This window comes from Trichosurus vulpecula, chromosome 3 (genome assembly GCF_011100635.1).
Source record: "Trichosurus vulpecula isolate mTriVul1 chromosome 3, mTriVul1.pri, whole genome shotgun sequence".
NCBI classification, from domain to species: Eukaryota; Metazoa; Chordata; class Mammalia; order Diprotodontia; family Phalangeridae; genus Trichosurus; species Trichosurus vulpecula.
Window position 1 is genome coordinate 345334370 of NC_050575.1, and position 15857 is coordinate 345350226.

Sequence of the window (15857 nt, forward strand, 5' to 3'; positions counted from 1 at the left end):
CAGCCCGCCCAAAGGCATTCTCTCGGCACTCAAGGACTAACCAAGGGCTGGCTGTAATGAACAGTAAATCCTTCAATCCTTTGGTTCATCTCTGACAAAAACACCACCCAAAGGGCCCAGTCCCTTAGAACAGCAGTCTCACTTTTACAAGTGGCACCACACACAGGCACCAAGCTTATTGGAGGGATTCTCCACCCCTTCTACAGACTCAGCTATCTAGAGATTCAAGTCCAAGGCCATTCCCTGAACTTGGAGCTCATTTAAAATAAGTAACATCCATTGCATGGCTATATGTTATTAATGAACTATAGGATTTCAGCAATAAGAGGGAACATGGAGGCTGTCTGGTCTAAAACCTTTATTTGACAGACCAGGAAACTGAGGCCCAGAGGCACGGTCACACAGACTACCAGAGAGCAAGGTCAGACTACAGTTCTCTGGCGCCCAACCCAGACTTACTCAGTCCTTACTACACCCCAGGAGGAGGCAGGTGGAGAAGACATTATCATCTCCACTTTATAAATAAGGAACCTGAGGCCCAGAGGGGTGAGGTGAATTTCCCAAGGTTACCCAGCTACTTAGTGGCAGATCCAGAACTCGGTTCCCCTGACTCCCAAGTCCAACACTCTCCCCACTGCACCACCCTCATGTTCTATTTTCCATCCACTAAGGCTGTGCCTGGGCTCCCCTCCCCACCAAAGGAAGGACCCAAACCCAGAGCTTCCCCCCTGGAAGGGAACAAGGCCAGAGGCCAAACTCCATGAGATAGCATTGAAGACAGAAGGGCTGCCATGAAGCAATCCTGAGCCAAGCAGCCCTGGGCAACCTGTCAAAGCCCCAAATCACCATCTGGGTGGGGCCGGGCCAGCCTATCTCCTCATCTCCTCCTCCTCAGTCCACAAGGCAGTGGAGACTCCTGCCTGACAGGTCTCTTCTGTGTCCCCTGAACAAGCCCTGCTTGTCCCCACCTCGGATCTTCCTCTTCCCTGCAAAGTTCTCCCCACCCTCTTCCTCTCCATCCTTCAAGACCCAGGCTCCCCTTCTGCCTCTCCTTAAACCTCTCCCAGCCTGGGATGTCTGGACCACTCAGGGGCTTATGTTTAATGAAATAAGAGCCATGTGTGTGTCTCCTATGGGCTCTGCTGGAACATAAGCTCCTCGAGGGCAAGGGATGTCTCATTTTGTCTCTACAGTGCACAGGGTCAACACTTCATAAACACTGATGAACTGAACTGAATTCCTTTAGAAGCAACAGCAAGATGGTGTAGAAAGAGCACCAGACTTCAAGTCTACTGAGGCCAAGTCCTGACTCTGGTGTTAAGAACTCGAATACATCTTGGCTAGGGTAGTAACTTTGAGCCTTGGTCTTTTCACCTGTAAAATGGGGGTGCCTATCCCTGTACTACCCACCTTGAGAGTGCTGTTGTGAACTTCTTTGAGCCCCATAGGCCTGCCACAACACTGGCAGAAACGTCCCATGGATGGCCCTCTTGGGATGGTCAGAGACTAGCACCCTGAATCCTAGAGCCTGATACTTGTTTCTCTCCTGGTGGTGTGGACCAGAGGACATGCTGCTTCCCTGGATGGCCCTGGCCAGGTCACTTACCATTTGGACCCTCTGTTTTCAGTCCATAAAAGGTCTAGATGACCTCCAAAGTGCCTCCCAGCCCTAAATTTGTGATCCTAGGTCTTGCATCACACTAGCTTAGTGTGTGTGCATGAGCCTTGTGGGCCGTGTGCTGGGAGGGTGGGGGTGGGGGGGTCAGCGGAGAGGGAGAGGGCAGTGGAGGGCTTCTGTTTCTCTGCAGCCTTCACTGAGTGCTGCCATGGAGAGCTGTTAATAAATACTTGTGAACAAAAATTCCAGGTTCTGAGAACAGAGGCTTTTTGCCTAGTGAGGGTGGGAATAATGGGGAGCACGTGGTATCAGTTTGATCTCAGTATCACTCACCTACCTGAAGGATTCCTCAGATACCAGGCCTAGGCTATTTAGACCACTCCCCTCCTATACCCCCCAATACTGTACTCCCTTGTTCCCAGGTCTAGCAGGGGAGTGGCCACCTCCCCCATCACTCCCATCTTCCCAAACCTAGCCATGGTGGGCTTGCAGAAGGCTTGGCAATGGCTGTCCTAGCCCCCATTAGCAGGATTACGCATTGCAGATTCTAGGCGAGGCCTCCTCAGAGAATGCTTCAGGACTAGGAAGGGATACTGCACAGATGGGCAGGGAGGGGCAGAGAGGAGGGAATTCCCTCAGCCCCATAAAAGGCTTAGGGTATTTACAGCTCTTAGATCAATTTGCAACCTCATGCCACATTACTTCCTCCATCCCTCCCCCATCACCAATGCCCCCCCCTCCTAACACTCGAGCCCAAGCAAGGTTCTCTGCTCATGGTTCATGTCGGTGCTTAAAATAAACATTTATGTAAGTCTAATTCTGACCTGGTAAGGAATGAAGATGAGGTAGGGTAAAGGGGCTGAGTGATAGAGAATCACTGCATGCCAACCATCTCCTCTCCCCCAGCCTGAGAACCTTCGAGTCTGAGCCCCTGAACTAACCGAGGCCTTCATATCTTTTCACTGGACTTTTGAGGGAAGAATCCACCCCATCACACCCTGGTCCTGCTGCCAAGTTTTAGGCCAGCTGCCTCAACCTTCCTCCTAGCCTCCCCAGGGCTTTTCCCTTCCCCTAATGCATGGCTCACAGGCCCACAAACATCAGAGCTCACTCAAAATCTTCAGTCAAAAAGCCCCAGAGACAAACTCTCGACCCAGGCAGCAAGGAGCAAACACCCAGGACTGTCTGCCTTCTGTAAAAGAAGTCATGAACGCAGACACAGACACAGACACACCAGGAGCCCACGGGGAAATTCATCCATGTTACATGTGCAGATGTAAACATATATGAACACACATGCAGAGATAGCAGTACTGTTGAGGAGGCACATAGCGATTCTCCCCCACACCCCCAAAGATACACAACTACACAAATGGGCATCTCTCTCACACTCACACACACACACACACACACACACACACACACGTACATCTTCTGAAGCAGAAATCTCCTTTTCCCCTGAGGCTACCAAGAGGCAGGAAATAAATTCCAGGATCCGCAAAGCCACATGTCCATCCATTTTCCAGGCAAGTTACTTGGCCCCAAGGGGAAAAGGAGAGAAAGAAAAGGGAATCTTTCTAGACAACAGTGTGCAGGCAGTAGGAGATGGCATGGGATGGAAGGGGCCTTACCTTCCCACAAGCCACCATGGAGAGGGCCAGCTGATACCAGAGGTGGAATTCTTCACAGGCAAACTTGATGGCTCGTTCCAGGCACTGGGGAGGCAAAGGCACCAGAGTCAGCAGCTCCAGCGCTCCCGCTTATCCTGGTGAGATGCCTACCACCTGGATTCCTCTGGCTTTTGGGGGGAGCGAGGTGGGCTCAGCAGATGGTACTGGCCTTAGAGGCAGGAATCTTGCCCCAGATATTCTTAGGTATGCAGTCTCTCTTTTCCTCCTCTGTAAAAGGAGGAGTTGGATCTCTTTATCTCTAAATCTATGACTCTAAGAACTTCAACACAAACTGATTTGGCTCCCTTCTAGAGAGCCCACCCAGGGCTTTGATGAGTGGACATTGGCAGGCTCTTGTGACTGCTTGGCCACTGAGTGACCGTGGCTAAGTCCTTTCCTCGTGTCTTAGTTTTCTCATCTGTAAAACCACTCCACTAGCTCTCTCTAACTCACAAGGTTATTGTGGTGATGAGACAAAATAAAGTACCCGAAAAATGCCTCTGAAAAGTTAAAAGTATTATAAATGCAGGATTAATATTAGCCATCATCACTGTCATCATCATCATGCCTTCTCTTTTGCTGCCCATCTTCATAAAGAAACTAAGCTTAAATAAAACCATTTACAATTCTGGTGGAGATTAAAGAGTAACTTTCAGACAAAATCAGGCAGCCCTTAGACACTGGAACGGGTGTGGGGTGGCGGGCTGACCCACAGCCTCCAATCAGACTGGGTGAGGCTTCAGTACATCCCCAAAGAGCTAGGGGATGGTCCAGGGAAGCCTCAGGAAAACCTACATCCCTGCCGTTCTGGGCAGAGGTGCGCATGCTGGCTCAGGACTGGATGATCCCCAGGGGCAGGAACCGCCTGCTGGAGCATTACCATGAGCACAGCAAAGTGGAGGTGAGAGGGCAATCCCTCCCCACTTCGCATCTCCTAGGCCGGTGTGTGCCGATGGTCACAAGGGAAACTACAGGGGCATGGGGACAGTTCAGTGCAGCCTATCCCACCCCAGGAGAGGTTGCACAGACAGTGGGCCCATTCAATTTCATGAACACTAATCTTGGCCAGAGCTTAAGATGGTGGGGCATACAGTAGGCACTTAACAAATGCTTGTTGACTCGTCTTGACCTGCCCTTCTAGGAGCTACTCACACACGGCTCCTGACCCTGGGCATGTGGCCTGGCTCTCACTCTAAACACCCAGCTTGAAACTCCACCAAGGGAAGTATGGAAGCTAACTCCCTTGGTCTCTCAGAACCTTCCATCCCAGTCAACAGTCTCCAGAGGACAGACACAGAAGAGTTCAAGGAGGAATGAAAATTCAGCACAGAAATGTCACCCTAATGGCTTATCCCAGGCCCAGGTTCTTTTCTGTCTTGTCTGCCTCCCTGGATTCGCCTCTAACCCTCTAAACGTCACAGGAGCCTGGGCCCAAAGAGAAAAACTAGCCTTGCTGAAATGGAGGGAACGGTAACTGCTGTACCTCAGAGAGCATGACATACTGCCCTCTTCTGCCCAACGTGATACTCAGAAGGTCGTAGACTGTGGAGGCGTCCCGGAGACTGACAGTCCGGTCTTCTTTCTGCTCTGGCGAACGGCTCAGAACCACTTCCCGGGTTGCCTGCAGGGGAAAGATAATTTGGGGATGAAAATACGTAAGGCCCTAGAGACAAACAGGTCAGCGACTACCCCGAGAAGCATGTCGATCTTCCTGGCACCCTGGCCACTACCACACCTCAGCAAAGCCCAGGCACTGGGCATGACAACAATTCGAGCAAAACCCCCAGTAAACCACCCTCTCACCCCCCAGGGCAAACTGGATCGTCTGCCCCCCATTTCTGAGAAAGGTGCACCAGGGCCTCCAGTTAGATCCTCCTTCCTAGCTCAGACCCAGAACCTGCTTTGCATTTATGTCCTCAAATCACAGCAGACTCTTACAAACACCAACAATCTTAGTTAAAAACAAAACAAAACAACAAACACTCTTTCAGTTAGGGAAGGGTCAGTGCAGCTTCCTGTCACAGAAGGAACACAGAGGTAATGAAAGAGGACAGGTACCCCTACTCTCCTTTCCCATAAAATCTTCCCTTCTCTCTACAGTCAGGTGGCACTGTGGATACAGAGGGCTGGATCTGAAGTGAGAGAGACCCGAGTGCAAATCACCCTCAAACACTTACTAGCTACATAACGGTGGGCAGGTAACTTAACCTCTTGGCCTAGGCTTCCTCATCTGTACAACGGGGAGCGTACAGCTCCTACCCTCCAGGGTGTTGGGAGGGCCGTGTGAAGCGCTATGTAAACGGAAGCTGCTATTATTACATAAGGCTTTATGAGTGCTAGTTGATATTATTGTAAGTACTTGTGGGTTGATACTCAAAGCTCTGGGAGGTGGCTGAGGAAACGGCAATAAAGAGAGATGAAGTGACTCGCCCAGTGTCTGCGGCAAGACTGGACTCAGTTGTTGATTTCAAGGCCAGTCCCCCATCTTATGTCCCACCTCGCCAGCTGCTCTCTGGATATCGGCCATCATCATTCCATTCCTCAGCCCACCACGGAAGTCTGCCCTTCCCAAGGGAACGCTCCCTTCTGCTCTGCCCCTATTACGGAACCCTCCCCAGTGTGCCCTCCTCTCCTCCTCTCTTCCATCCAGGGACTCTTTGTCTTCTGAGCTCCACTATAGACTCCTTTCTCTCTCAGCTCTCTGCCCTCACATTCACAACTCTTTGGCTTCTCTACTGCAAGTCTTTCAGGCAAAAGAGTAAGAGGGAAGAACCCTACTTCTGACTTGTGGCATGACATGAAACAACTTCCCCCTGAATTCTCTCCCCTGCCAGCTCTAGGTTAAACAGGGCTCTCTCGCTTCCAGGCATGGCTCAAGCATCCCCTTGTACATGAAACCTCTCCAGATCGTTCACAACTGCCAGTGCAATGGCCTACCCGGCCTTCATTTTTCATTATTTATTCTGCATCTACTTATTTCTGTACATGCTGCCAAGCTAGACAGAAGAGACGCTCCTTCCACGTAGGGGCCGTGTCATTCTTTGTACCTCTATCCCCAGTGCCTGCCATAGTTATATTGAGGCTTAATAAATACTTTTCAATGAGCTGATCTGCTCTCTGCCATTTCTTTTACGATTGGATTCCCCCTGCTAGGGGCAACAGACTAAGTCCTAAATTGAACAGGACAGTTGGCCAGACTGGAAGGCTGAGGGGAGCTGACTTCCCAGGCCAGCCTAGCTAGGCGGTAACTATTAGGGCAGCGCACCATGGCAGAGCTCTCCAAACCTGAAGTCCTAACACGCCATCCCGCTATCACTTGTTATTGTGAGACTGAAAACAAAAATAGATGTAGAGACGGAACATCTGGGCCCAAGGCCTGCTTTGACCATTATTAGTCATACAACCATAAATACGTCACTCAACCTGTTTAAGGATCACTTTCCTTACCTGTAAAATGGAAGAATAATACTGGCACAACCCCACCTTGCAGGGCTGTAAAATATAAAGCATAATGTAATTGTGGGTTCTTGCTATTTTCTTCCTCCAATAAAAGGAGACCTCAGGGTCAGCCATTCGTTCTCTGTTTAATTCAACTTAAGATCACAGGCTTGGAGCCAGAAGGGCCCACAGAGATCATCTACTGCAACCATCAGAGAGGGGAAGACTGAGAAAGGATTCAAATCCTGCCCTGATTCCCAAACCAGCATTCTTTCCAATGGATCCTGCACCCTCCATGCCGAGGAAGGGATAGGGTGAAGGGGTAAAAAGGACGGGGCTAAATTATGAACACTGGGCCTAAATCCCCTCATGCACACAGATGGCAACTACCCTTTTCCCTCCCTTTCTCATCTTACCCTCAGGTGAAGTCTTAACTACCAGGGGTCTATATCTGCACTGGAATAGGGAGGAGCCTTAGGGAGACTGAAAAGCCTTAAAGACCCAAAGGAATGAGTCTCTAACGGTGAATTTCACTGAGGGAGATATTTTGGGGTGGGGGGGAGGGGGGCAACCTAGCCCCTTGAAATCATACCATGTGGGCAGCTGCCTCTTCTGCCTAGGGAGAAGCTGGCCCAGTTTACCCAGGGATGAGCCACATGATCTGGCATCCAGATCAATCCCAGGGCAAACTAGTACCAAAGGCCCAAAAGAAATGGGGAGCTCACCATGGCCTCCAAATGGTTAAGGGGGTGGAGAAGAAGTGCCAGTGATATTCTCCTTGTTACCAACAAAATCCACCCACACATCGCCCAAGGGGTGGGGGTGCGGGGTAGAGAATGATAATGAACAGCTCTGCAGCAGCGGCTCCACAGAGCTCAAAAGTGATCTCAGAGCTCCCTCTGGGCCCCTCCACTGCACAACATACCCAGCTCCCAACCTCTCTCCTCCATCTGCCGCCCTCAGCCTCTGGGTCACTGCCTACAAAAGGCATCCTCTCCAGCAAGCCACCATCACAAGGGACCTGAGCCCTGGACTAGGGACCCTGCAAACCGGGATGAGGGAAGGAGGAGACACTTGTGAGGAATCTCTGGGCCCCACCTTCCAGCAGCCCCTGACTACAGATGGGAGGGAAGTAAGAGGAACAGCAGTTTACACGCAGGAAGTGCTTTTAAGTTTTGCAAAACGTTTTACAAACACTATCTCATTTGGTCCTCACAACCCAGGGAAGTAGGTACTATTATGATTCCCCACATCTGATAGACAAGGAACTGAGGCTCCAAGCAACCTGCCTGGGAGAAGCTCCTGAGGCAGAATTTGAACCCACATCTTCCAGATATCAACCTTCAGTGCTATCCATATTTGGTCCCATTGCTTCTCCAGCCACTGACTAGTCCCTGGCCTTCGAGCACTCTCACTTTTCTTCCCGGGGGAGGAAGACAACCCAAGGGCTAGCAAAAGGGCCCGAGGGAAGGATGTGAGGGTCACATAAACAAGTGAAACTCAGACAAACCAGATTAAGTTGATCACAGCACTAGGGAGGGGCAACGGGCTGGGAACTACTGCTGAAACCAAGAGACCCGAGTTCAAATTCTAGCTCTAAAATCTATTCCCTTTGTGACTCTGGGCAAGTCTAGGCAGAAGGGTTAGGAACTAGAGCCTGGGATTCCTCACCAGTGTCTCTCTAGTTGCACAAGCTGCCCCCTTTGTAACTGTAAGACTCACTTCTTCGTGGCTACTGTGAGCAAAGCGCTTTCTTCTAAACCTTAAAAGGTGATATCAGCATAAGCCAGAGGCCACGGCCAAGTGACCCAAGATGGTTTTCTGGTAGAAGTGAGTTTTGAGCAGCACTTTGAAGGAGAGAAGCAGAAAGGATTTGGCAGAATAGAGAAAGGGTGTTTCAGCTTGGAGCCTGTGCGAAGATTCAGGGTAAGAAATGCCCGGTTGTGTTTAAGGAATAATAAGCAGTCTTTCTTTGAGCCGCAGCTAGACAAATGCCAGCAGTCCCCTAACTCCAGCTGGCTAGCTTCCCTAAGAATAACCCTAGCGACAATCTTGACACTTAAAAAAGCTGACCTCCAAGACATGGACTCTTCCTGTCATCCTTGGAACTCTGACTTGCCAGAAACCAGCTCCGGGTGACGTCAGAGACTCTGCCAGGGAGAAGATGACAACTCCGTGTCAGAGACTGTGGGCCCCCAGGAACCACAAAATTAGCTTCAGGGAAAAACAGTTCCTAAGAAGTTGGGTCAGGGGGTCCTGTGGTGGCAGGCACACTGGCAAGGCAAGGCTGGCCAGAAGGAGGGTGTGATGCGCTTACCACAGGAAGAGCAGCTTGTCTGTGGCACGGTTGCCATGGTTTTGGGCAGGGTGTCTGGGCTGGGCTGTGGTTGCCAGGCTGCAGCTCTGTCAGGAGCTGCTGTCAACAGGATTGGGGGAAGGGGAGAATGTGTGCAGTGGGGAGGGGGCTAATGGGTGATGGAGGAAACCCACAGGCCACCTCTTAAATCTCACAGAGGCCAACCAAGTCTGCAACAGCGAAGATGGCTGAGATTTTAGGAAAGAAAAAGGGAGCAAAAAAGCAGTTCAGATCTCTTTAATAAACAAGATCTCTCTACTGGAAAGGGCATCAAAATGCAGTCTTGGAGGGCAAGGACTGATCCACTTTTGTATCTATAGCCCAGGTGAGCACAGTACATAGTACACATAGTACATGGTGCATTAGCCCTGGCCCTGGTCAGGCCCATTCTTTGCCTCCCCCACCCCTGCCCTAAGGCCTTTTCAGGACCTAAATCTTATGATTCATGGCCCCCCTTAAGTCTGACAACCTAAAGCTTTGCTAGAGCTGTTCCTGGGCCTGGACTGCTGCAGGAACCTACCTCCTTTCTTCAGCTCATCAACCCCACACCTTTCTCTTCATTTAACCGGACTCTTGAAATCTTACCCCATTTAGGAAGCTTTCCTCGACTCATGGGAAAGGTCCCTCTACAGCACTTCAATGTTCAGTTCTTTGTCACTTAGGCTAGCTTAAGCTATATGCTCAAGGAACACAAAGAGGCTTCACCAGAACCACCTCCCCTTGGAATGTGTCTTCAAGTAATAATCCCTGATATTAATATCACACTTGACATTAACAGTGCCACCACCCTTCCCCCGTCCATGACCAGAATGCCCCCTCCTCAACATCCCCCTCTCTTGGATTCCCCAGTTTCTTTCAAGATTTCAATCCAAGTAGTACTTTGTGCATGAGCTCTTTCCTAGAGCCCCCGACTGCCTCTGCCCCCTTCAAGGTTACTTTGTTCTCTCTTCTGTATTAAAATACCCATCAATGAGCATATAGTTTCTTCTGTTGGGATATAAGCTCTCTGAAGTTAAAAAATATGTGGATTTTTGTCCCTGAATCCCTCATCCCCAGCACTGTCCGGTATATACCTATAACTAGTGCTTAATAAAGGCTTGCCGACTGATACTTTCTACCCTTTCACAGTACTTTTACTGACACTCACATTTGACTCTCAAGACATTACTGAAGACTCATCTCTGAGGTCTCTTGCTCTTCCATGTTCTAGGGTTCTTATAGACAGAGCAAGTGTTATTACCCTCATTTTGAAGATGGGCAAACAAAGGCCCAGAGAAGGCCCAAGCTGCAGTGGTTTATCCAAGGCAACTTTTTGAGCTAAGACTAGGATCCATGTCAGCTGACTTTCAAGTTGGGGACTCAGGTAGGTTTTGTCAGGCTTGTGGCTCCCAGTAGTAAATAAAAGAGAGATTCATAACCTCTTCCCAAACCTCTGCTAACAACAGGCCTTCTTCTCATTTTCCTCTTCCATGTCCTTCACTCCTGGATCAAGATGAGTTGGATAAATTACCCACATTGAAAGGTCAGGTGGTGCTCACTTGACATGAGGCCTGCCCAAAGGGGTAGAGGACACAGACATGCTTGGAGAAATGCCCTAATCAAAATCAAGGCCAGGCCTTTCACAAGGAGGTCACTGAGGCCCATTATCTATAGGAAAACTGGATTCTGCAGGAGTCCCATAGATAAATTCCCTTAACAACAGGCCAACCAATCACTGTAGGCCCAGCCAAGCAAGTCTCGAGAAACCACCCCTCATAAGCTAGACGCATTCCCATTAAGATCAGGGGTGAAACCAGGATGTCCATTATCACCCCTATTATTCAATTTGGTACTAGAAATGTTAGCTCTGGTAGTAAGGGAAGAAAAAGAAATTGAAGGAATTAGAATAGGCAAAGAAGAAACTAAGTTATCACTCTTTGCAGATGATATGATGATTTACTTAGAGAATCCTAGAGAATCAGGTAAAAAACTACATGAAGTAATAAACAACTTTAGCAAAGTTGCAGGATATAAAATAAACCCACATAAATCCTCGGCATTCCTATACATTACTGACAAAGCCCAACAGCAAGAGATAGAAAGAGAAATTCCATTCAAAGTTACTGTAGACACTATAAAATATTTGGGAGTCTATCTGCCAAGACAAACCCAGGGCCTATATGAACATAATTACCAAACACTTTTCACACAAATAAAGTCAGAGCTAAATAAATGGAAAAATATCAGTTGCTCATGGTTAGACTGAGTTGATACAATAAAAATGACAATTTTACCTAAATTCATTTACTTATTCAGCGTCATACCAATCAAACTACCAAAAGTTATTTTACAGAGCTGGATAAAATAATAACAAAATTCATCTGGAAGAACAAAAGGTCCAGAATATCAAGGGAATTAATGAAAAGAAATGCTAGGGAAGGTGGCCTAGCCACATCAGATATTAAACTGCATTACAAAGCAGCAGTCATCAAAACTACCCGGCACTGGCTAAGAAATAGTGGTGGATCAGTGGAATAGGTTAGGTACACAAGACGCAGTAGTCTACTAACAACGATAGCAATCTACTCTTTGATAAACCCAAAGAGGCCAGCTTCTGGGTCAAGAATTCACTATTTCACAAAAACTGCAAGGAAAACTGGAAAATAGTATGGGAGAAACTGGGCACAAACCAATATCTTACACGGTATTCCAAAATAAAGTCAAAACGGGTCCACAATCTAGGTATAAAGGCTGATACTATAAGCAATTTGGGAGAGCAAGGAATAATTTACCTGTCAGATTTATGGAGAATGTAAGAATTTATGATCAAACAAGAGACAGAGAGCATTGACAAAATGCAAAATGGATAATTTTGATTATGTCAAATTTAAAAGTTTTTGTACAAACAAAGCCAATGCAACTAAGATTAGGAAGGAAGCAGAAAATTGGAAAAGAATTTTTACAACCACTATCTCTGACAAAGACCTCATCTCTAAAATATACAGGGAACTAAGTAAAATTTATAGGAATACAAGTCATTCCCCCCATTGATAAATGGTCAAAGGATATGAAGAGGCAGTTTTCAGAGGAAGCAATTAAAGATTATCTAGTCATATGAAAAAATGCTCTAAATCACTGTTGATTAGAGAGATGAAAATCAAAACAACTCTTAGTTACCACATTTCTCCTGAAAGACTGGCTAACATGACAAAATAGGAGAATCGCAGATGCTGGAGAGAATGTGGGAAAGTTGGAACACTGTTACATTTTTGGTGGAGTTGTGAACTGATCCAGCCATTCTGGAGAGCAATTTGGAACTACGTCCAAAGGTCTGTAAAAATGTGCATACCCTTTGAGCCAGCAATACCACTGCTAGGGCTGCATCCAAAAGAAATCACACAAGTGGAAAAGGGACAAAATGTACAAAATATTTATAGCAGCTCTTTTTGTGGTAGCAAAGAATTGGAAATTAAGGGGACACTCATCAATTGGGGAATGGCTAAACAAATTGTGGTACATGAATGTAATGGAATATTATTGTGCTATAAGAAATGGGGAACATACTTTCATAATAACCTGGAAAGACCTACATGATCCGATGCTGAGGGAGGGGAGCAGAACCAGGAGAACACTGTACACAACCACAGACACATTGCTTCTGTGATGACTAAATTTGACAGAATTGGTTGTTCTCAGCAATACAAGGCTCAAAGACGACAGCTCCAAAGGACTCATGATGAAGAGAGCTATCAACATCCAGAGAAAGAGTTACGGAGTCTCAGTGCAGACTGAGGCAAACTATTTACTCCCTCTTTTTTACCTCTTCTTTTTTTGGTTTTGTTTCTTCATTCTCATGGTTCATTCCATTGGTCATAATTCTTCTTTACAACTTGACTATTTTGTAAACAAGTTTAACGTGAAGGTATATGTACAACATATACTGGATTCCATGCTGTCTTGGGGAGGAGGAGAAAATTTGGAACTCAAAAACTTGTGGAACTGAGTGTTGTAAACTGAAAATAAAAAATTTTTTTAAAAGAATTAAAAAAAAAATAAAGTAAAAAAAAAAGAAACCACCCCTCATTTTTCTGAGCAATTGTCTAAGTAAACTGGGGATGTTTAGCTTGGGGAAGAGAAGGCTCAGGGGAACCACGATAGTGGTCTTCAAATACATGAAAGGTTATCATATGAAAGAAGGATTAGATGTATTCTGTGTGGCCTGGGAGGAAAAGAATCCCAAGTCCCATTGGTGGAAGCTGCAAAGTAGACAGTTTAGACTTGATGTCATGAAACACCTCCCAATAATTAGAATTAGTTAAATCAACAAGCATTAATTAAGTACCTACTATGTGCTGGACACTGCATTAAGCACAACGGGTATAAAGAAAGACAAAAACAGTCCCAAGCCCTCAAGGGGCTCTCAGTCTAAGAGAGGAGAAGAACGGGATTCCTCAAATGGTAGTGGGCTCCCTGCCACGGAGGGTCTTCCAGCAGAGGCTGGGGAGACTGCAGTGGGGATTGTCATTCAGGTCTGGGATGGCCTGGATGACCGCTGAGGTTGCCTTCCCATGCTGCGATTTTGTGCTTCGCTTATGTCCCTCTATAGGCACTAGTCAAAACTGAGGCAGAAGCAAAAGGAGGAAAGAAGCCTCCTGGAATCGTCGATGAGGAGCTAGCTAGTTCAGGAGGCCGGCCCCCTCCCTGAAGGACATTCTAATGTTTGGCTTCTCCTTCTCCCCAGCAGACATAATTACCATTGGCTCGAGAGCAGCCATTATATATAGCCAAGAAATAACACGTTACATCTCCCATCTCCTGGGATGACGGACACCCCAGCCCACATCGGCCCCCAGATTTACTCGCCCCAAACTTCACTCCAGTTTCGTAAGTCTCAGTGCATTCTGCTGCCTGGCAAGAGGGCCTCAAGCTTCCGGGAGGGAACTTGAAGTCTCCTTTGGACCGGATCTCCTCTCCTTTGGAACAGAACCCTTCTCCTTTCTTCAAAGGCCAAAGGAACAATCGCAGGGAATGTTTCCCATGTCGACCCTCCCATGGAGGGTGGCCTGAGAGGACCCAATGTACCCCAAAGGAATCTTCTGGGGATGTCAAGAATTAGACAAAATCTTCTCACTGATACCATAAACGAAACCTTCCTTCCCAGTGGGCTTCAAGGTGTTGAAGACCAGAGATGCTCTCGGAATCAGGTCTGAGGGATGGAGTAAAGTTGACAACTTTCAGAGAGGAACCAAGTTAGACTCTCAGTAAGCAGCCAAACATACCCACCTCACTTAAGGCAACTAGCATATTATCAAAAGGCTCCAGAAAAAGCCAACTTCTGCCAACTGAGTTAAAGTTGTTGAAGAAAAACGTTCGGCAAACTACCACTGTTGATTCTAGCTTTTGGTCTGAGGATTGATTTGAATTGCTAAGGCAACTATACCTATCTATCTATCTATCTATCTATAGATAGCCCCCCCCCCCCACACACACATGCATACACACACACACACACACACACACACACACACACACACACACAATTAAAAAGCCCTTGAGAACATGGAAGAAACGGAAAAAAGCACCTGAAACTCCAGACCCCTACCCCTATCTCACTCAAACAGATGCACATCCAGGTTCCAAGGGTCCACATAAAAGAACTTGGGGATCGTCCTATTGGTAACTCAAGGACCTAACAAAGGATCAGAATGTTAGAGCGAGAATGGGCCTTAATGGGGCTTTAAAGTTTGCAAAGTACTTTACATATGGTAATTCATTTGATCCAAACAACCCAGGGAGGTAGGTGCCATTATTAGTTCCATTTGAGAGATGAGAAAGCTAAGGCTGACAAAGATGAAGTCACCTGACAGCGTGGGAGGCAGCATTTGAACTGTGGTCTTCCTGACTCCAAAGTTCAACTCTACCCACAGTGCCACCTGGCAGCCTAGGGCCTCTATCAGGGCCTGTGTTAACCGTATCACCGTGCCAACAATAAGAACAACTTGATTTTCTAGCCCTTTGAGACGTACAAAGTATTTTCTCACAATAGCCTCGTGAAGTAAGCAGACAAGTACACAGATCCAGATTTCACCCATGAAGAATTCGAGCTCAGAAGTTAAGTGGCTTCAAACGATAAATCAGTCAACGCTTCTTATGCAACTTTATGCCAGTCACTGCACTAAGTGCTGGAGATACAAGAAGAGGTAAAAGGCAGTCCCTGCCCTCAAGGAGCTCACAATATAATTGGAGAGACAATTTCAACATGTGTGACTTGTCTAGAGTCATACAGTGCAAGACCAAAATTTGAACCCAGCCCTAGGATATTAAGACCTTAAGAATCCCATAGTTAGTCCATATTTCACCTCTTACTCCTCTGTCCCCTTCAAAGGCCCAGGGAAGTTAGGTCTCATACAGCTGTAAAGTTTCACACCCAGATCCTCTAACTCCCTGATCCAGCCTCTCTCCATGCCACTAAAGGGAAACGGGCCCCAAGAGATAGAACGACTTCCTGAAGGTCACACAACTCGTCAGTGTAAGAACAGAAACTAGAAGTCATGTCTCCTGACTTCCCAGTCCAGGACTCTTTCCAGCACAAGGGAGTCAAAGAGACTTGGGTTCAAATCCTCCCTCTGCCATTTAGTGCCTGTGTGACCTTGGCCCAATCAATGAATCTCTCTAGGCCTGAGTTGGGGGGACTGGATGGCCTCTAAGGTCCCTTTCCCTATGGTTTTATCCTATTTGTTCCAATCAAGGGCAGCATGATTCAGTGTTAAGTGCTCAAGACTTAGAATCAGAGGTC

At 47.4% G+C, this 15857-nt stretch overlaps 1 protein-coding gene across 2 annotated transcripts in view; it reads right to left on the reverse strand.

Moving 5' to 3' along the window:
• TTC7A (tetratricopeptide repeat domain 7A) overlaps nucleotides 1–15857 on the reverse strand; it is a 204427-nt gene that overhangs the window by 116515 nt on the left and 72055 nt on the right. For both annotated transcript variants that reach the window (XM_036752040.1, XM_036752041.1), the window contains exons 9-10: nucleotides 4772–4909; nucleotides 3250–3333 (exon numbers count right to left, since the gene is read on the reverse strand). In XM_036752040.1, coding sequence (XP_036607935.1) covers nucleotides 3250–3333; nucleotides 4772–4909 — 222 coding nt within the window. The remainder of the gene's footprint in view (nucleotides 1–3249; nucleotides 3334–4771; nucleotides 4910–15857) is intronic.